A 22,728-nucleotide genomic window follows, 5' to 3' on the forward strand; every position below is an offset into this window, starting at 1 on the left:
CAAATAAATATGCTACACTATATAAGCTTATATTCTGCTCGTGTGTAGCTGGTTTGACAAGCCTAAGCAATTACAAAAAGGTATATGTCTAAAGCTTGACAAGACAATTGCAGTTCTTTGAGTAGAAAATAGTTTGAAAAGAACATTTTCAAAAGTCTGTTTCCTGCTTGCTTTTTCCAAACTCTTCCATTAACTTTCGAGTAGGTGTATGGGAGCATTTGTCATACAAGCATGACTGGGGACTTGCACCTAAATTCATGAACTGGACAGTAAGCTGAAGAGTTAGGGGGTAAGAATTTTTATATCTACCCCTCTATTTCCCACTTCCTAGTCAAGAAAAAGGCTTCATCTGTTTCTCATCTAAGAAGGCAGGCGAGCAGATGACAAGCAGCTGGGTTGATAAGATCCCCCGGGTAGATCACATCAACTGGTAGGACTCTGTTGTCTGCCCCGTGGGTGATAAGGGAGCTCTGTCTGAGTAGTCACTGTGCACAATGTAGCTGCAGGTCAGCAATCATAGCCTCCCTGACTTGAAGGGCTGGATTCACTGCTCCCCATTTCTGTCATGTTTTCTCACCAGGAGAGCGAGGCATGATAAAGTGTTTCCAGTAGTGGTCAGTTGTGTCTCCATCTGTGCTGACCGAGCCATTCAAGAGCTAAATGCATCACTTAAGACAGTAATAAATGTGCCGTTACAATTAGAAGGTACTGGGCGACCCCCAAAGGAAAGTTTATCATCATAAAAGTATAAAGAGTTTTCAAGAGTGTGGAGGTCTATTGTATTGAAATTGAAATGGAAATAGACGTACTCTCCTGCTTCTGGTTTTTCCTCTCTGGCCTATGATGACTTAATAAGAACAAAAAAATTACTTGTAGTTATTAAGACAAAGAAGAAGCGCTAAATGAGCACGAGTCTCCACCAAGGCAGCTCATTCCCTTTCTTTAAAGCTGTAACTCATTTTGGGATCAACTTGAGAGAAAGGCAGATGTGAAATGTAAAAGTGAGGTCAGAGGTCAAATGTGAAACGATATTTGAATGCAAACTATAATGTGATATTTAGAATCCACTACTACCAATACAAACAAAGGCAGTAAAATTTTAATTATAGTTTAAAGATAAAAGCCATTTTATGAAAGCTTGATCCTATTTGACATTGAAGAAGAGGTCCGAGGTCCATCATAGTGATGTGATACAAACAATGGCAGTAAGAAACATAGTTTTAAACAGCTCTGGATATCATTATTATCACTTTGACCTTCAGATCAATGCTTTGACCTTAAAGGAGAGGTCAGAGGTCAAATGTAACATGACCTTTGAAATCTTTAAACATTAGCTACTACATCCTGAAAACACACACCACATAGTTTCTAATTTATGAGGCTTTTTTTTTTTTTAGCAATAAATCAGTGAGTTGACCTTAAAGACTTTGGTGGATGTCAGCCAAAATGTAACAGATTTAACACCCCCACTAAATTGATCAGAATTCATTCAATCAATTACATAAACGCTGCCAAAAACATAACCTCCTTGGCAGAGGTAAGTATGGCTGGCGTAAGGACAGTATATCCAGGGGGATATACTGTCCTTACTGTCATTTTTGTAGATGACTCTTATTTTTGTCAAATCCAGTAATACTTGTGCACTGGAGCCTTGCATGAAAGCTAATACCTTTGCCACAGCTGTTCACTCATCAAACTTTGAGGTCCTGAAGGTTGAGCATGAATGTGTCTTGTCCTTCAACAGACACAGGCGTGTCCTGATAAACACACGGCGACCATCGCAGACAAATGTTATTGTCAGTACTTTGGCCTTTAACATCTATAGCCCAAAGGGCTGCCAATTCCTTCATATTACCCTGCAGATTGTGCCACTGACACCTACCTGCAGCAGTTTCACAGCAGGGATCCGTAGTACTCAACTGCTGCAGTATACCTGCTTTAAAAATTTCAGAGCTAGTTCAGTCATTAGGAAGGAATTGTCAGAAGTGCAGCACCACATATAATGTGTGTAAGGATCCTCCAGAGGTAAAGATTGTTACAACCTATTTACCATCTGTATGAGCTGAGATACTCAAAGATGCCTGGCAGTAAAGTAAAGGCAGTAAAAATAATGTGTTACATCTGGAATCCTACCCAGATCCCACTGTCTACAGCTGCAGGATTAAGTGTCTACTGGACACAGAGGCTGAGGTTCACAGGTCAGAGCAAAACGAGATCAACTTATAAAGAATCTACTTACAATGCAAAAGTGGAAGAAAGACACTGGCATCCAAGTGACGGGTTAACAGATTAGCTCGAGGCTATTAGATAACTGGACCCAGTCCCTCACTTGCTGTATCTACTGAGTAATTAGATGCAAAGCAAGCGGCAATCATGGAAGAATCTGTGGACATGCCTGATTTTGGCCAAAGCTGTACATATTTTCCCAACATTAAGAAGCAGGTGTGAAAAACATCCTGGATTTGCCAGCAGCAGTCTCTTGAGAGCAGGTGGATCAGGGCACAGAGTCTCTCAGAAGTATGTTGAGAGGCAAGACAGATCAATTAATCACGAGTGGAAGATTTTCTCTTGGTATGCACCCTTCCCATCGGTCACTGCTTCACTTCATCCTCCAAATGTGTTTGATCAATGAGCCAGTTTGGATTTTGTTGTCATATGAGCGGAATGTTCAATACTTTTAGTGCTTCGGTGGATTACCGCCAGAATTAGAGACCAAAAGAGGGAAAAGGAAGAGAGAAATGAAAGGAAGGACAGGAATCCAAAGGTGACGTTTTGATACCCAGAGCTGGTAACCTTTCAGCTAATGAGTGGTTTGGAGACTCATATCGCTGGTATTGGCCTTTATGGAGTTCAGAGGACAGCCTTTAAATGTGTTGACTTTTTCCTTACCTTTATTTAGCCTGGATGGGCTGGCTGAGGAGCACTTGCACTTATACAGCAGTACCCTTCCACTTAATCATAGGTTGGGAGACACAAAACATGATTCTTTGGGCCATTTATAACCATTATTTGACCTAAAGGATCATAAACCAGTGGTTTACTGTAACTAAATGTTTACATGACCTTCTGTAATGATTCCATAAAAAGTGGAAAAATGATTTTCATTTATCTGAACTGTAGTAGTACGCACTGTTTTATCTGTTTGTTGTTGTTTTCTGCAGGTGGGGAGGTGACCAAGCCGCGGTTCACTCAATATTTCCGGGGAAGCCTCTCTGGATTGACCATCCGACCGGGAAAGATTGAGAGTCAGAAAGTCATATCCTGTCTGCAGGCCTGCAAAGAGGGACTGGACATAAACTCCCTCGAGAGTCTGGATAAGAGTATAAAGGTACACGTACACAGAGATAAAGGAGGTGTTTCAAAAAGAGGGACTGCAGTAAAACCTCTCATCTTGGTTTAAAGCGTCGGATAATAGTGCAGATCACATCAGTTCAGTGAAGAGAATGGATATTAAAAGAAACAGAGGATGGGCTTTTTTCAGTGTTTTAGATACCAAAAGCCAAACAATTACTGAATGACTCGCTGAATTCAAGTGTGGTACTGTAACAGGATCCCAGTGTTGCCATAAGTCAGTTCATGGAATCTCCTAGATATTCCTCAGTCAGGAAGTAAAGTGTTTAAGAAATAAACCAACTCAGTCATGAAGTTGCAGACCACATAATGTTACGGGGTTAACACTCCGTAGGTGTTATGTGTATGTGACCCAGTACGTTGGTCAGTATAGCGTAATGTCACAAGGAAAGTGTTGCGTATATACATGTAAGTGGTTCAGCTGTTATCCAGACTAACAGAGGCTACGGTCATCTGTGCGTTCCTGAAGCACACCAGTCAGCTTGTACCGTATTACCTGTGTCTACCCAAACAGTGTCGCCACCTGATTAAGCAACTAATGAAGCAGTGGAGCACAGGGGAAGAGACGAGTCGGGTTCTTGCCTTCCCGGCCCTCAATAAAATCTGCCGCCAGAAGCAGGAAACGTACCTCAACCCCTATTCTTAAGCAAGTGTACATTTCTTATGTACAAAACTGCAAGTTCACGTCTCCCAACGTGCTGCCCATGATCAACTTCATGCAGAGAACTCTAACAGAGATGTACACCCTGGACACAGAGGTCACTTACCAGCACTTCATCTATACCCGACAGCTGGGCAGTTACCTTAGAAACGCCATGACCATGGAGAAGAAAGAAACGTAACAATAAATGTAATGGCAACCAAACCTGGCTTTCCTGAAAATCTTCAACTACCTTCTTCTTCCCCTTTTTCACTGGCGTAGCTAATTGATCTCACTGTGCTGTGCAAGATAGAGGGCATACAAGATAGATGGGGCTTTGTGTGGACTCAAAGCCATCGCCTGTAAGCACCCTACCACTCTCAGCTCCTTTATTCTTTCTCCCTCTTCAGCTTTTCCCTCTCCAGCAAACTCCAGATCCTTCTATAGAGAACCTTGTGCTGTGGCGCAGCAAAGAGATGCATGCCAGCCTTTTGAAAAGGCATGCTGGGATGAGGTGGAGGATATGAGAGAGAAGAGGAGAGCCTCTCTAGGGCCAATGCAGTTTATCTTTTGAGAGCCATTTAATTTTCTTCTTAGCCACACACTCATCTGGCCCCTGGAAGTCCACGGGAAGCTTAGCCAGGCAGGTGGACAGCTGGCACTGCACAATCAGAGGAGAATAACAGGCAGAGAGGCAGGTAGACACAAAGTATAGACAGAGAACAGAAGATGAGAGGAGACAGAAAGAAGTGTGAATGGGGAAAATGACAGGGCGCGGGGACTGTATAGAGCACCACAGAGAGGAGGAGTAACTTCACCCTGGTGCTGATACCCAGTTTTAGAAAATGGGAACTACTCATTGCAGTTCTGGCAGGAGAACACTGAATCCTTTTTGAAGTAAGAAGGCTTCAAATCGCTACCATCAAACTCTGCAGGAGAGCACACTGCTCTGTAAAACCAGCTCTACTGTGTGTCTCTATGTTTACGATATTTACTAGTTCATGCATATTCCCATTATTATCATACTGCCATGTTTAGTTATGCCAGGTTTTCATTTATTTCGGTACAGTATGGAAGCAGAAGCCTGAAACTACCTTGAAACAGGTGATCCATCACAGTGAACATTGGATGTGTTTGTTTTATGCCGTTGCATGGTAAAGCAGCGCAGCCGTGATGTTCACTTTGATGGATTGCCTGATTCAAACAAGTTGCGAGTCTCTGCAAACTAATGTGTGCACCACTGTACAGTGAAACCTGTAGAACACAGGGACTGCCTGGAAACAAGCAGAAAGGTAGTGACCTTTTATCATTTGCAGAAACGCTGCTGAAATTATTCAGTTTTTACCCCTCAGGCTGATGGAGTATTGCTGTCAACCCGCCGGGCAGGCGCGCAGTGTGGACCCCCAAGTTTGTGAATATGATAACTCGAGGAGGTGACATAGGATTTTGAAATATCATCGTGCATCTACTAAAAATCTCAGATGAGTTCGAATCTCAGTGATGCTGACCTCAAGGATTTTCAAATTTATACCATAGGTGCATCTGCCTGAGGGCTGGGCATGATAGTGCTACCATGAGATTATAAGCACCCTTGCCTCTTGTTGCATCACAAATATCAAACACTATACACTAAAGGTTCAGCAACAAAAAGTTGGTTTTCTGGGTTTCAGCCACAGGAGCCTAAGCAGAGAAATCCAGAGCTCCCTCTCCTCACGCAACCTCCTCCAGTTTACCCAGGAACGCTTATTCATTTGAATCGTGACCCTGAATGGGATAAGTGAAAGAAATACATTTGAAAATGTTGTTTTTTCTAGTCTTTTCTACTCTCAGTATAAGCCACATTAACTTGGTCAAACCCACAAACACATACAATAAACAGAGATGACACACGGCGGCATGTTTATAGGTCGTATCTTGGGCAAACATGCAGACTTGAGGATCTGGATTTTGAATAAAGCATCTCAGATTATTGGATAAGCTGTTCTTCCTTCGAAGCTGCGGCCACCCCTGAAACATCCATATAGTACCGATTCCATTTAATTATTTGATCTTAAGGCCACGACTTGAAATCGTTGGAGTTTAATCACATTACCACACAGCAAAGCGTGAGCCGCGCGGTATGTAAACGGTAAGTTTTGCACAGAGAGTGGAATCTGTACCCCTGCCCCCCCTTCTCCTGCAGCAGGTTAATCTGCCCATGCCCTGCACGCTTTCACTCTATCAGCTTTCGTATGCACAGGCTAATCTACAGCATCTCAATTAGAGCTGACTGATTTCAGTTTTAAATGGCTCTGTTCCCACGGACATTTTATCATCTGCTGTGTCAGTTCTCGCTCTCCGTCTAACATCTGTGTTTTCTCTCTCCCTAGTTTCACTTTAACCCAGCTCAATCCATCCTGGTAATGGAGGGCGAGGACTTGGAGAACATGAACGCTGCTGTGAGGAAAGTTTCCTACATAAACTCCCGTCAGTTTCCCACACCAGGCATCCGACGCCTGCACATCTCCACTACCGTCCAGTGAGTGCACTGCCGCGTTCGTCTTGTTCTTTGCCTTGTTTTTTGCCTTGTTTTTTCTCCTTTATCTTTACTGAAATCTGCTTCGTGTGTGTGTCTCTCTGTCGTTTTTTTCTTCCTACACGACGATATTTGTTTCCTTTAGTGTTCACACGCTTTCTCTGTTTCTGGGTACCTTTTCTTTAAGATGTTCGCCCACCTCGACACTTCTGTTAAAACAACACGGCAGACATCACACCGCGACTGATATATGATTCCCTTTCCGCGCATTGATCCCCACCCCGCCCTCTGTTTCTCGTTTTCCTCTGCTGTCGCTTCCCCTTTCCTTTAATACACCATTTTCGGTTCACTGTCGCCACCGGGGGCTGGTTTTTACATTTTCATGTCATGTATTAATAATTCTTCCTGGATTTTGCCAGAGGAACGAGGGGAAGAGAGATGCAAAAGGAGAGGGTGTGTGTGTGTGCGCGCATGTGTGTGTGTGTGTGTGTGTGTGTGCGCGCGTGTGTGTATGTGTGTGCGCGTGTGCGTGTGTGTATGTGTGCGTGCTTGTAGACGCAAGGCACAGAGAAGAGAGGCTGGCTGGTAAAACAGCCTCCCTTGGCGGGTTACCATTAAAATTCATGATTGTTTTAAATATATGTAGACCCCTGCAGCACAGCCCTGGGGTTTCACTCTCCGCCCTCCCGATGGGTTCGATGCACAGCGGCAGGCCCGAGAACTTCAACTAACACAGCAGAAGAGTGTGTGAGTGTGTGGATGGATGAGTATGCACATGTTGGTGTGTGTGCTGCACAAGCTGCTGGTGATGAAGAGTCGTAGCTGGAGGCGCACCGATTATCAAGGAATACATTATGCTAATAAGGGCTAAGCTTGCATCATTGCTAAATGTTGTTTAAATGAAGTTTTTCCACAGACTGCTGACTAGTCTGCGAGTTGCCGCAGCTGTGTGTGTGTGTGTGTGTGTGTGTGTGTGTGTGTGTGTGTGTGTGTGTGTGTGTGCGTGTGTGTGTGTGTGTGTGTGTGTGTAAAATAAGGAATAAAACACTACTTGAGGACATGTGTGGCTAATGTTTAAAAATGGGGTCCACTCAAAAGCATGTTTAGGGGATGAGTTTTATTTAAACATCCAGTTTGACGCCAGAAAAAAAAAAAGACCGTAAATCTTGCCTTTCAACTCTGTTAGTTACACTGAGAGTCTGGAAATTGGCCTCCTGCAAGAAGGCATCAGCGGGTGAACAAACTCCCTTCACTGCTACAGACAGCATGGCTTTACACAAATAAACAGAGATGCTAAATATTTCCTGGCGATGCAATTAAACGTCTTTCTTGCTGACGCCTAATAAGCCAAATTACTGCAGGCACTGAGAATATAATTAGACGAACCACGTTAATCTTGGGTTCCCCTCGTCCTCGGTCTTGTTTTTTGTCACAGAGAGCGGTTCAGACACGGAATCTGTACTAGAACGCGGAATTTTATTGATTCCGCGTTCTAGATGCTGTGGAATCAATAAAAGTGTAAACGTGGCGTCGACGGTGCATTATTCTCGTACCACAAAAACACGAAAATGGAGACGGACGCTTCCCGGACAGGTGCTTTCAGCTGGCTCTGGGGCTCAGATGTGATTGGAGAAGTGCTGCAGATAACAGATTTAATCAGCCAGAGAGAAAACACCTGTGTGTGTGATCGAAGTCCAGGTGTGACTAATGACATTAACACTGGCTGTGAGTCATTAAGGTATCCCACAAGCCTTTGCCAGTGAGACACAACGCACAGCACTGGGACCCCCTTGACACGCACCTGTGCTTTTTCCTGCTAAAACTGGTGAAAATACCGGTCTGGAAAAACATTACTGCACATGCCCACTTGAGATTGGCCGTGGAATGTTCAACGCGAGGGTGAACAATCACGACTCGATACGACATGGCTTGTGTCGTAGCCAGTGTTGGGTAAGTTACTTTAAATTAGTAACTTAGTTACATTACTAGTTACTTCTATCAAAAGTAACTCAGTTACTTCAAGTTACTCATTACTTTCAGAGTAACTAGTTACTAGGGAAAGTAACTTTGGTTTTACTCAGAATTCTCTTGTTAATGTGTTGCTTCCGTAACTGGATACCCAGCAAGATTGCCAGTCTTCTAGCTTGCTTACTTGCCACAAGTGCACTGTGCCACCTACCAATAGAAAGGAAAAAATAATGTGCACATTTCCACGAGAGAAATCCCACACCTGATTCAATCCTAGCCTGCTTTTTACATCCAACACGAAAACTGCAGTCGTGGTGCTTTCGATTGTACTCAGAACTCGGAAATTCTGCCTTCTGAATAGGAAGATGTAGGTAACACCAGACTGAAGATGAGCTGCATACAGGGCTGGACTGGGACAAAAAAATCGTCCCGGGCATTTTGACTAGAGACCGGCCCACCATTATAGGAAAAATCATAAAGCCTTTGAATGAAAATAAACACTGTTGTGACAGTGATGTACACTGTTCTGATGGTATACATGCATCAATCTATCAATCGTTTGTTGTAAGACTCAGATAATTATTTTTTTAAAAGTGAGACATTTTAAATGAGAATAAGAAAGTATTTCTTTGTGCCCCCCTCTCCCTTTTAATGCCCTACATGGACCCCTGGCAACACTTTGCTAGATCCGCCCCTGCACAGTTACCAGCTGTCAGCTACTTAGAAAAGAATCCTGGTGTTATTTGTCTCTCAGAAACAGTTCATAACTTCCCTTCAACTCATTCATGTCACCTAAAAGGTAAACCTGTTTCTCCATCACCTGTTCAGCTCTGATGATTCAGTAAGGACATCTCCTGGTTTCATCTTCATGTTTCCCTCTCACCAGATAACCAAACCGACATCATGACCAGCAGCTTTACAGCTGTGGCTCCAGCAAACATCAGCTGATACTAGAAAGTAATATTAAATAAATTCTAACAACAGCTGATCAAGCTTAAAAGTGCTGCTGTTGTTTACCGCGACATCCGCTGGTTTCCTCTTTCTGGCGCAAAGTGGGCGATAAATAAACAAGAGAGAAAAGCCGATCAGCTGATCATTGATCAGTTTCATGATTGAAGTAGAAACAGGAGAGGGAGGGTGAGAGGATGAGAGAAGAAGAGGCAGCTGTGCAGCGTAACGACAGAATAACTCCAGCTTTGTGTCTTTTTCATTGTAGCTGAAGTTCGGGACAAACTGTTCCTTTTCACCTCAATACGAAACGCGTAATATTTTCTCTGAATACGAGACGATTCCTGAAGTTCAGTTCACTTCGGGTCTCTGCTCCTCTTGCCTCCCTTTTCCTTCATCCACCTGCTGGCTTCCACCACTTGCTAATGTTATTGAATCTGTGGAAGCTCCGCGATAGCCACCACACGAAGTAACGAATAACGAGCCTATTTAAATCCCAGTAACGAGTAACGCGTTCCCGGTTTTGGCATAATAACTAGTTACCGTGCTCGCTACCACAATAATAACGTAGTTACTGTAACGCGTTACTTAATAACGTGTTAGTCCCAACACTGGTCGTAGCCAGTCGTGGTCTGGGATGCAAATGTCCAAAACTTTCGAAATGGAAAAATATATGCAATACGTCCCAGAAAATGAGTTTTAAGAATCATTTTAAGAATTCATACGTAATTTTGTGTTATATATGATATTATAAAAAGTTTGTATAGCCATAATAGCACCCGTGTTTTGTATAAAAAGACATACTACCAGTAATGAAAAGCATTCCCCTATGAAAGATTTAAAAAACACAAAGTTCAAACTATAAAAATTGGTTTAGCAGTATAACACAGAGACAAGTAAGAGACAAGTAAAGACTGAAACAGTGTACCTCAGTGGTTAAGAATAAAGTAAAGAACACCAAAGTGCTCACATGGTGGAGAGGTGGATAGCACCGTTGCCTCACAGCAACACGGTCTTGAGTTTGAACCCACCTTCAGTCTGGCCTTTTTGTGTGGAACTTGCATGTTCTCATTGTGTCAGCGTGGATTCTCTTTGATTTCCTCTCATAGTCCAAAGACATGCAGTTAGTGGGGTTAGTGTGAACGCGAGTATAAATGCTTGTCTATCTCAGCTGGGATGGGCTCCGTGACCCTGAATTGGATAAGTGGACGAAAATGGAAGGGCTATATTAAAGTATTATAAAAAACTCTACATAATGTTTCTTTATAGCTGATTTAAAAGAAGGCAAAGGTCTGCAGGCAGGGCGTTTTACAACAAGTCTCCCAAACAGCAAACACTCTGTGTGTGAACAGTCAGATTTCTCCTGCAGAATCTCAGGCTGCTCACTGAGACAAGAGTTCCAATATGTTTCCTTGAGCCATGAGGGGCTTTAAATGTGAGACATAAAATTTTAAAATGCATTCTAAAACAAATGAGCAGCAAATGTAGAGCCGTTAAACGAGTGTAATACGTACACTTGTCTTCGTTCTTACAAGAAGTCTTGCTGCTGCATTTTGAAACATTTGAAATCTATTAATTGATTCTTGATTTACACCAGTTACAAGACCACTGCAGCATGAATGATCATTTCAGTATTGCTGAAACTCAGTGCTGATCAAACGGTAGTAGCAGGACTGAGAAACCTGCTTTGTATAGTTCTCAAAAGTGAGGCTGAATATCACATAGCACACCCAGATTACAGACGATTAATTTAGCATTAACTATCAAAAGACCAAAGAAAGACTGAAGGATAGGATACAGTTTATCAGAACCAGTGATAACAATGACGGTTTTGACCATTTTGCAATATTAGTTCAACATTTTGTAAGAATATAGTAGTTTGTGGTGTCTGTGGACAATAAAATTGGAAAATGTAAAAGCTGGCAGAGCTGTTGTACATGTACATGTATTTACATAGGGGAATAAAAATGACTGAATCTGTGGGTCAGGTATTGAGTTTTATGATGTGACGTCATGAGCAGAAAGTTGTCCGTTATATTGGATGTGATACAATTGAAAAATGGGACGTAAAAATGTTTTCTCCCGCCTGGCTTGCAGTGTTGCCAACTCTAGCTGTGTGAAATCAAATTCGAAGAAGGTGCTGTTAGATTTGTATTGTTGATTGTCATTTATGCTTAGAAATATTTACTTATATATGCTTAGAGTTTTGTAATTAGTTGTAGATTGGTAGAGGTTTTGATCCTTGATAGTCTGCAAACTTTGTGTGTATTAGACAGCACTTTGGGAGCATGAGAGGTCATACCGTGTCTTATTGTTTTATGGTAGGATTAACGTAGTTGCGTCTGTTCTAGTCTAAGTGCTCTTTGTTTAGATGAACTGCAGGACTTCCTCACCGTGTTATCTAGGATGAACCATCTAGGGTGAGGGGGAGGCTACCCTATTGTCTTCAACGTTCCAGCGGATGGGTTCAAGCTACAAACCTATCAGGTGCTACGCCAAAAACCTCTTCGTCATTGCTGTGGTTGCTACCAAATTGTTACAGTTGGCTGCAGTTTCTTACGTTTGTCTGCAAACACTTGCTAACTACTAGCCATAAGGTGCAACTTTTATTCTGATGGTCAGACCGTCTCCATTTCTGGTCTGTGTTGCACTTCCCACAGTGTCAGCACAGCTTGGACAACTCACTTTCATTTAAAGTACAACCGCAGCAATATGCTAAAAGCCAAAGCAATCCCAGTGAGGATTTTTCCAAACGATTAGAGAATACATGCTTTTCCTTAGTGATAGGTGGTTGCCATGGTGGTCACTTACTGGTCCGTAGGCTTGTGTGCCTGGGGATTTAGCAATCATTTTCCCAGCGACTGCCATCAACCTCCAGCGACCGGTAATGAAATATACATTTTTAACAAATGGTCATGGACCAGTCTCTAGGCATGTGTGACTGGGCTCTTACACTGTCACTATGAATCTCAGGCATCCAGAATGGTGGTCACATGCCTGCAAAACCTCAAAAAGGAATGCTTATCAGGTTGTTAGTCTTATACTAATCACTGTAGCTATATCTGTGTGGGAGTCATCTTGACTTCTGATGTTTTTAAATGTCAGTAATTACTAGTAGTTATTATAGCATCATTCCAACTATATGAGCTAGTTCTAGAGCTCTGCTACCCTGACTTTAATCTTTATGCTTCTCCGTAACAGCAGGAGCACTCTGAGTGATAGCGATGTGTATATGTTTATATACGAGCAGTCTGATAATAAAACACACACTATAAAGGTTTTCTTCTAGAAGACTCTGACTAACATAACAGGGCTAATAAGCTGCTTTACCACACAAAGCTATAATCAGATCATAAAGTTTAACAGCTATTACGTAGTAGGATGAAAATGGCATGTCATGTTTATATGAGGACTAAATGAGTGGTGTAGTAATCACTGCAAAATGCAAGCTGTAAACTGAAAGTCTGGTTGTTTGCCATGTGACCTCAACTTACCAATAATTTCAGTGTAGGAGCGCATGACATTTTTTACCCGTCAAAACAGTCTTGCAAAGAAAGTATCATGAAGCCAGCTGTAAGCTAGTTGTAGCTTTGCTGTGTCGAGTGTCTTTTAAATCAGACAAGTGTCTCCAAGAGATTCCTGTTAGGTTTGAAGTTTGTGGGCTGACACGTTCATAACCAAGCCTACAATTTTTGCTTGGTACCTAGAGGAGTTTAAAAAACAAGGACATGGAACAGACAAAACAGCTGAGCTGTAGTTCAGAAGGTAGAGTAGGTCATCTACTCATTGGATGGCTGGTGTTTCGATCCCTGGCTGCTCCAGTCTGGATGCCTAATATCCTTGGGCAAGATACGCACCCCAAGTTGCTCTCGGGTACATCCATCGGAGTATGAATGTGTGTAAATGTTAGATAGAAAGCACATATTTATAGAAAAAAGTGAATGGGTGAATGAGTCATGTTGTAGGCATGTGTTTAATGTGTAATCTGTGGTCTTTCAGGTTTCCTCCAGCAACAGACACACTGGGCACTGGTCTCTTTGTTAGGTCTTCAACTGCTCATTTAGAGAAATATCTAATCAGCATATCACACGGCAGCAACTACATGTAGACATGGTCAAGGACACCCTAGGTGACACTCCTTTTCTGCTAAAACAGGAACCAAAGACTACAGTTCACACGGACTCACCAGAACTGGACAATAGAAGATTGGAAAAACATTGCCTGGTCTGATGAGTCTCAATTTCTGCTGCAACATGAAGACAGTCTTCTTGCTGTGAGGCAACATGGTCAGAATTTGGTATAAACAATATGAAAGCTTGGAGCCATCCTGACTTGTATCAGCGGTTTAGGCTGGTGTGGGGGATATTCATACATTTTGAAGGGCGTTTAAATATCACAGCCTACCTGAATATTGCTGCTGACCACTTGGTCTGTGGTCACAGTGTAACTGTCTACTGATGGCTACTCCCTGCATGGTAATGTGCCATAAATAGACAATCCAGTCCATTCATGGTCAGGTTAAGATTTAATTCAATACTCTATATGGTCTTTTCTGCATTATATTTATGATTTGTTAATTTAAACATGTTTGTTTAAAGTTGACTCTTCTTACAGAAGAACACCTCTATTGACAAAATAAGAAATGTAAGGGGGCTTTGCTCATAACCTTTAGTTACTGACTGATATTGACTGACCTCAGTTTTTCTCCTAGACTGCTTAATGGTCAGCCTGTGGCTATAAGTCTCTTTGTGAGCCATTGTGAGTTTCCAGCAGTAAATCCTTGTGTACAGTCTAGTTGATAACACGGGCGATTTCACAGACTCGGTTACACTGGGAGGCTGAAACATGGCCAGCTGCCACGACGTGTCCGCGAGTGCTGGAACAAACTCCCGTTTTGACTGATGCGGAAAGTATCGCTCTTCACATAATAAACAGAGATGATAATTGATTCCTCCAAATGCATTTAAATTTGTTTTGTGCTGACACCTAATAACTGCAATTACTCCAAGCATCTTGCAAATAAAAGTATCCAGTGCTAATCTTTGCAACAGCCCTTTTAAGCTCCCTTGTCATATTTCTTTATAATTAAGTTGGCGTGGCTCCAGTTGCTGTTTGCGTGTGTGTGTGTGTTTTGCAGGCCCACGCGGCAGCCGACTTCCCGCATCACTGAGTTTGTATCTCCCACTGCTCACAACAATGGCTTGGTGCCCAAGCTGCAAGCAGGCACGCAGACACATAACACCAGCCATAACCATAGGAAAGAAAGGGAAAGATTACACAATGCCCCGAAACCTGTTTTTGTCCCAAACTGTGGCCTCATGCCCCTGACTACAGAGGATTAGAGACTGCAGTCAGGTTTTTCTCTGCTGTTAGGCTAAGTTTAAGAGGGTTTTTTTCTCTTTTGTTTCAGTCTTTTGTGTCAAGAAAGTGAAAATGAATTTGCTCCATTTTTTAAATGATAGCGCTACATTCAAGACTTTTGAAAATGTATCCGTGTGATTTTGACAATTCAGCTAATATATCAGCTAATAGGTGTGTTACTAGGGCTGGGTATCGTCACTGATTTCTAGAATCGATTCAATTCCGATTCACAAGGTCCCAAATCGATTCGATCCACGATTCGATTTAATTCGATTCGATTCGATTTAAATCTGGGAAATTTTGACAGTCAGAAGTATAATTCAGATCAGAACATTTACATATTTTTGTATCTATAAAAAGGAAGCTGACACTCGCAAGACTTTATCCAAGGTGTGAGCATCACAGCAGATGCCTTTGTGTCAAAGTAGCTGAAGATAAAACACAGAAAAACATGAAGGTGATTTTCCTGGCCTGGGATTTTATAAAAATATTCTGCAGTACATCAAAGACGAAAGAAAACCATTAATTAATGAACATTACCTCTGACGTTACAGCGGTTTTATTAGACACACGGCTAAGCATTTTGCATTTTGAATAATATTAAAAAGTTTAAATTTGTTCAGTATTGTTCTGGGGGCCTCTGGATGTCTGGAGTTTTGATCTCCTCCATACCCGCTTCACACCCTGGAGGACGGGGCTGTGGCCCCCCCACACTCCCTAGCAGATCATTACATGGAGAAACCTTTGGAATGCAAGCATGCTGATCCACACAGGTATGCACACATGGGTATTCACAGACGCGGACTAAAGCTTTCTTGGCTGCTGCCTCAAAGCACACTGTGCGCTGTCTATCTTGCGTGCTGCACAATATCGTTTATTATTTAGTAAATATTGATATCTATGACTAGCTAGTTTATTGTGATGGTGCTTTGTTTTCTCTATTATTATGTTGCTCTTTGTTGTTTGCTGTCTCCTCTGTTTGTTTTTTTTTGTTTGTTTTTTTTTTCTCCATACAGGTGACCCAGGAGTTCTTTTTTTTTTTCTCTCTCTCTCTCCCCCCCCCCCCCTTCTCACCGTCTCTTCTCCCCTTTGGTTTTCTTTCTTTCTCTCATTCATTCCCCCTGTCCTATTTATTTAAAAAAAAAAAAAAAAATGACAAAGGATGAACTGAAGCTCTGCCATCACGTAATGTCGCATACTGCTGTTTCTGATGTCATTTAAAAAAAAAAAAAAAAAAAAAAAATTTGTTCAGTATTGAACAGCAGAAATGAGGTTTTCTTTTCGGAAGAATGTAAAAGGGAAAAAAACAGCGGCCGACAGCGCTGTAAGCAACAGTAGACTTGTGCATAACAAGCAAGCGAATAATGAAGAAAGCGAAACTGTTCGAGAGAGAGAGAGAGGGTGGGAGGGAGAGAGGGGGAGGGAGAGAGGGAGAGAGAGAGAGAGAGCTGCGCATCGCAATGGAAGCAAAACAGTAAAAGAGTGAATTCATGACGATGTTTATGTGAAGCGTTTGGATCTTCTTTAGCTGCTGGTTCGGTCAATATTGTTTGGAGAGAGATCAAACTAACAGCTTTAGAATCAGCGCATAAAGGGCGTGAACACAAAGCGCGGACCCGGATCAGCGAGCTGTCGGCTTTCAGCCCCGACTGTGAGAAAGGCGACATCTAACTGATTCTGATCCGCGGGTCAGAATCAGTACCTGCTCTCATTTACTGTTTGGTGGTTCTTGAAATTTTGTGAGATGTCACCAGAGATTCTGGCATTTCGGACAAAATAAATTTATATTAAAAAATCAATTCAGGATTTTAATGAATCGATTTTACGTTATCCAAGCCAGAATCGATTTTAATCGATGAATCGATTATAAAAACCCACCCCTATGTGTTACATGTTATATTTGTCATAAATTAAAGAAAAACTCACATATGAGTTTAATTTAGTTCATTTCTGGTTTCTTCTACGTCAACATCCACACACACACTATTAATTAGCAGGATGTTTTCTTATTCTTATTCAGAATATGGCATAAAACATGTGTGATTGCTCATAATTGATTTCAATTTTGAGCCAATTCACAACAACAATCACCAGTATGAGCTTTATACAGGTCTTTGAAAGGTGAAGACCTTGCAACGTTAGAGAAAGCCAACACATTTTTGTGGCACAACTTCACCTACTTCCAAGGTGCATGGAGAAGACAAAGATCTGATGATGTGAAGATTACTGCAACAGTTAAAGTATTAGGGAACAACTTTAGTGGGCGACCATATCCGTTAATGCCAGAATCTCAGGTTAAACCTCACAAAATTTCAAGAACCACCAAACAGGTAAAACAGTAAATGAGAGGAGGTACACGGATTCTGCACAGACATAAAAACAAAGCACCCGCCGACGGATCAGAATCAGTGAGATGTCGCCTTTCTCACCGACGGCACGGACACGGTCGGGGCTGAAAGCCGACAGCTCGCTGATTCTGATGTTTTGGCGGGTCCACGCTTTGTGTTTACGTCTTTTTTGCGCTGATTCTAAAGCTGTTCGTTTTATCTCTCTCCAAACATTATTGACCGAACCAGCAGCAAAAGAAGATCCAAACTACGCTTCACAAAAACATCGTCATGAATTCCCTCTGACTTTTGCTGTTTTGCTTCCACCACACTTCATGCACTGCTCTCTCTCTCTTCAACAACAGTTTCCCGTCTAAAAATCTGTTTTCTGCATTATTCGCTTGCTTGTTACGCACAAGTCTACCGTTGTTTACAGCGCTGTCAGCCGCTGTTTTTTCCCTTTTACTTACTTCCGAAAAGAAAGCCTCATTTCTGCCATTCAATAGGCTTCTGAACAAATGTAAACTTTTTAAAATTATGCAAAACGCTTAGCTGTGTCTGTAATAAAACCGCTGTAACTTCAGAGGTAATGTTCATATGTTGATTAATGGTTTTCTTTCGTTTTTGATGTACTGCAGAGTATTTTTCTAAAATCCCAGGCCAGGAAAATCACCTTCATGTTTTACTGTGTTTTATCTTCAGCTACTTTGACACAAAGGCCTCTGCTGTGATGCTCACACCTTTGATAAAGTCTTGCGAGTGTCAGCTTTCTTTTTATAGATACAAAAATATGTAAATGTACTGATCTGAATTATAATATTTCTGACTGTCTGAGGCAAAATATATGTATGTATATATATTAGGGGTGCAACGATACACAAAATTCACTGTTCGGTTCGATACTTTGGTGTCACGGTTCGATATTTTTTTGATACAAAAAATGTTCATGCCTTTTTAATTTGTCATTTATTAAAATTATAAATATATATTTTAACTCAAAGGTACAGTTTTTAAATTAAATGTTGCTGAAACAACAAAATAATTAAAAAATAAAATAAATCTATCTGATCGATAAATCACTCATCTTTGGAAAAGAGAGTTTATTACAGAGAAATGTCTCTTTCCAAAATAAAAGCTATACTATACGCTTCTTCTGGGCTATATTCTCAGCAGCATATTAAACATATCAGGTCCCCATAAGGAGAATCATGTGCTAACGGCTGTCTAAATGACTCGGGTAAAGTTTGCAGCATGCGTGCTTGTTGTTTTTGTCTGCTTCCACTTGTCTTTGCACTAGGATGATGTCGGCGTAAATGTGCAGTCATATTCATTTTGTTCCCACTAGTGCTGTTAGAGTTAATCTCGTTGAAATGACGTTAACGCCATAACGCAGCAAATGTAATTGAGCATTGCGTGGAACATCCAACATACTGTTTTACTTTAGTCCATGACGCGCTTACCTTCAGGGTCATACTTCACATGAAAACCAAAATAGTTCCAAAGGCCAGATCTGAATGAGGGTGGGGGAGGTTTAATTTCGGGTAGGGTTGAGGCAGTTGCCATGTTGCAACGAGCTTGGCTTCTGTCTCGCTAGCTTGCCCCCCCACACACACACACACAAGAGCACACTGCGCTCAGTGGATCTGCACTCGACAGTGCAGCCTAGGCGGAGTAGTCGAACGCAGATCCACTGAGCGCTCAACACAGACAGCATCGTCAGAAGGAAAGTTGATCAAATAAATTAAAAAAATTTGTATTGTTCGATACATATGCGTACCGAACCGAAAGCACTGTATCGAACGGTTCAATATCGATACATGTATTGTTGCACCCCTAATATATATATATATATATATATATATATATATATATATATATATATATATATATATATATATATATATATATATATATATGTGTGTGTGTGTGTGTGTGTGTGTGTGTGTGTGTGTGTGTGTGTGTGTGTGTGTGTGAAATGTGGCTCTTCATGAAATAAGTTAAAGATATAATTTAATTAGCAGTTCTGAAAAGTCATAAAATAGAATTGCTCGGCTTAATAAGCAACTTAAAGGAGTGTGTTAAACAAGAGTACGATGGTTACACAACTACCATACTCATACCTACTACATTTTTCTTAAGAATGACAACTTTACATTTATGTATCTTCATCTCAGAGTGTAAATAATTATTTATTTTGATACATTTGTTTAACCAGTTGGTCCTGATATGATGTTTACAACAGCATGTAAGTGCGGTATTTAATTAGCCATTTCGTGTTCATTAAAAGCTACTTGTAAAGCCAGGCTGATTAATCAAGTTGACATGACAGGCCTATCGTGCACACAGTAAAACCCCTTAAAGGGCATTTTCTGCATCAACATCAACAACATCACTAATACCTGACTTGTGTTATTGTTCTAGCAAATACTTTAAAGAAAACTTTTCACTTTTCTTTGGCAAATCTACCGTCTCCTTTCAGCTTTTCTAATGCTAATCACAAACAATTCTAACCTAGCTGTAGGTGACCCAACATATACAGATTCATCAAGTACATTCAAGCATTGCAGAATCATTTACATGAGAATGTAGCTGAGAAAATAGAGGCTGCATAACAGCTGAAATCGTATAGCCCAGACTTCCAATCTAGGAAAAAAAAAAAGTTATGAATTCTCATAGCCCGTTACAGAGCCGCAGCAGGGAGACAAGGCAATGATGTCCCTCCCACTGACAGATGTTTGTGTGCTTGAAAGGCCTTCGGTGAAATGTAAAAACAAAAATCTGGCTTGTTTGTTTGGCTTTCAGTGCTTCTACTACCTCTCCTTCCCCCGCAATGCTCAGTCCTCCGCCTCGACACAGCCTCAGCCCGTCCTAGCCTTTTCTCAGTTTAATAACTCATGCGTTCCGTGTGATCTGCAAACTGCGCTGTGTTTATCAAATAATGCAATAGAAGGGCTGCACGTCAGATGCCTGCCCTCATTTGTGTGAACATGTGTGGGTGAATATGGCAGATCTGTGTGTGTGCTGGGTTATTCTCTCTCTCTCTCTCTCTCTGCATGACTGTATTGTGAGCTCTCAGCTATCGAGCTCGAATCCAAGCCTGTGCATTGAATGTTGCCAGTGGACGCTGGGCATTTAAAGGCATGCTATCACACGCAGACAGGCAGCCATGCACGAGTGAAAACGCAGCAGGTCTGTGTCTGCTGCCTAAGCACTGACAGGATGGAGCGGTTTGCCTCTTTAATAACTGCACGCACTGTGGTCTGGGTTTGAACCACACAGCTGTGGTTTGAGCACAGCTGAGAGGGCTTGATGCCATCGACAAGCTTTATTAGTTGCTATAAAGTTCCACAGTTTTACATTGTGATGCTGCATAGGTGTATGTCAGTTTGTCTGAGGGCCAAAATGTTTATAAAATAAGTTTTAAGCACTTTCCTGTCACACTTTGGTGCTGTGTATCAGCTAGATAGTCCTTATAGAGCAGAGGACCTCAACCCGCAGGCCACGGACCTATACCGGTCCGTGAGTCGTTTGGTACCGGGCCACAAGAGTTGAGGTTCGGGTGTGAAATTGATGGTTCTCAGGGTTTTTTTATCAGTTTTCAACGTTATTTTTTATCGTTTTTATCGTTAGCTCGGTTCCCCTGGGTCTTTTCCCGTGTTTTATGAATAAATATTCTTTTTTTTGGTATAGGTACTGGTTTTATTTTATTGTATTTATCTGCGACACCTTAAAGGCCAGTCCATGAAAATACTGTCGGACATCAACCGGTCCTTGGTGCAAAAAAGGTTGGGGACCGCTGTTATAGAGTATGTGGCTTACTCTCAGTGACCTACTCCTTAGGATTTAAACATCTTGACTGAAATAAGGACAAGTGTCAACATTTAAAAAGGGCAAACTACTGTCACACGCTGCTGATAGGTAACTTTAACATCTACAGAAGACTGTGGTCAGTGGTTCCTATGCAGCACTTTTCTGCTCTGCTACTTTAAAGCACGAATAATTCCCACACATTCATATAAGCACATCTTTCTGTTTAACACTCACAATCATTCACACTCTGATGAACACATCAGGAGCAACTCCAGGTTCAGTATCTTGCTCAAAGTCTCTCTGGCATGTAGACTGGAGCAGCCAGGGATCGAACCACCAACTTTCTAATTAGTAGATGACCTGCGCTACCCCCAGAAAAATTACCCCCCAGTGTCACAGTAGCATTATTATCATGGTATGTGTCCACACGATCTGTCATTTCTACATTTCCATGGACCGTTTGTCAAATCAGCCATTCGTTGGATTCTGGTATAGTTGTACTACCTGCTCCTCATTAGCATAACGATGATGTCTAGGTTACTTTGTGCAAATCGGGGCATCTGGCGTGATGTATGACGCTCTGGAAACTTCTGAAAATCGATTAAAATGATCTGCGTTTAGCTCAAATGAGAGAAGATTGAGCAAATGCTTCAAAAATACATGTCACTGGACTATCTTTGATCCCAAAGAAAGCTTGTGTTTGAGCCCTCAGTGTACAGTGCACACTTGTGTGAGGCTGGAGGAGTGGGACAGCACCCATTAGTCATCATCACCGTCATCATCATCACTGTCCGGTGTCTCATCCGGCCAGCATCAAGTTTGTATTTACAGGAAAATACGGATAATTTTGTTTGAACGTTTGACATGTTTTTTTGTTTTCTTAACCAGAACGTCTCGTCGTTGTGGAGGAATTACATTAAATGACATTAAATTGTGTGGATGGATTGATTGGATTGAAGATAATTGCTCCTTTTAAATAGCAAATTTTAGTCACAGTTGTTAAATATTCAGAAGTGTGATCAAAGGTTTGTGTGGGCTGCAGAACACACATTTACATTTATTATAGCACGAGTATAGCTCCGTATTTCCTGTATTATTTGTGTATTTTTGTACTATTTTCTTATGTTCCAATAAATGCTTATGTACTCTGCCATCAGAGGCCTCAAGATACTTTCCCATAAATTACATGAAACAGAAATTAAAACAGAGCTTTAAAAAGTTCACCAGCAGTTATCCCATACCTGCAAATCTCTGTAACCATGCTCACCACATGGAGTCTTCACTCTGACTTCATCAGCTGTGTGGAGTGTCCAAAACTTTCAAAATCTGATCTGTATCATATAGCGGTCTCTCCACAAAATCTGCTTAACCAAACAGCATCTTCACACTACAGCTAAACGGAGCAATGCAGTAAAACACCACACTAATTCCAGCTTGGGTTCGCACAGTCTCTCTCACTCTTCTGCCTCTCTGCGTCCAGGTGTTTTGGTGAGGACACGTGTATTACCATCCCAGATATTGATGCAGTGGTGATGGTGCTTCAGCCCAGTGAACCCAGGATCACAATCAGCGGAGTGGAGAGACTGAGCCATCCAGCCTCCGACTTCAGAGCATCAGGAGGGATTGTTCTGTTCCAGGACCTCCACATCATCAGCACAGTCACCAGGGCAGACACTGCTGCACATCACACAGGTAAGACACTTATGCCAGTATGGCAAGTGTGGAAAACAATTGACCACGGGCAGCAGCGGGTGGAGAGCCAGTGAGGGGTTACCCGTAAGGCTGAAATCAGGAGGTGGAGGTGGACT

General features: G+C 41.8%; 1 protein-coding gene across 2 annotated transcripts in view; it reads left to right on the forward strand.

Annotated features, from left to right (window-relative positions):
* The window catches only part of LOC308400704 (calsyntenin-2-like), a 386,947-nt gene that overhangs the window by 347,167 nt on the left and 17,052 nt on the right, over window positions 1–22,728 (forward strand). For both annotated transcript variants that reach the window (XM_080888569.1, XM_080888570.1), the window contains 3 exons: window positions 3,162–3,328; window positions 6,361–6,509; window positions 22,401–22,612. In XM_080888569.1, the coding sequence (XP_080744695.1) occupies window positions 3,162–3,328; window positions 6,361–6,509; window positions 22,401–22,612 (528 nt within the window). The remainder of the gene's footprint in view (window positions 1–3,161; window positions 3,329–6,360; window positions 6,510–22,400; window positions 22,613–22,728) is intronic.

This window comes from Rhamphochromis sp. 'chilingali' (assembly GCF_963969265.1).
Source record: "Rhamphochromis sp. 'chilingali' genome assembly, chromosome: 8".
NCBI lineage: Eukaryota > Metazoa > Chordata > Actinopteri > Cichliformes > Cichlidae > Rhamphochromis > Rhamphochromis sp. 'chilingali'.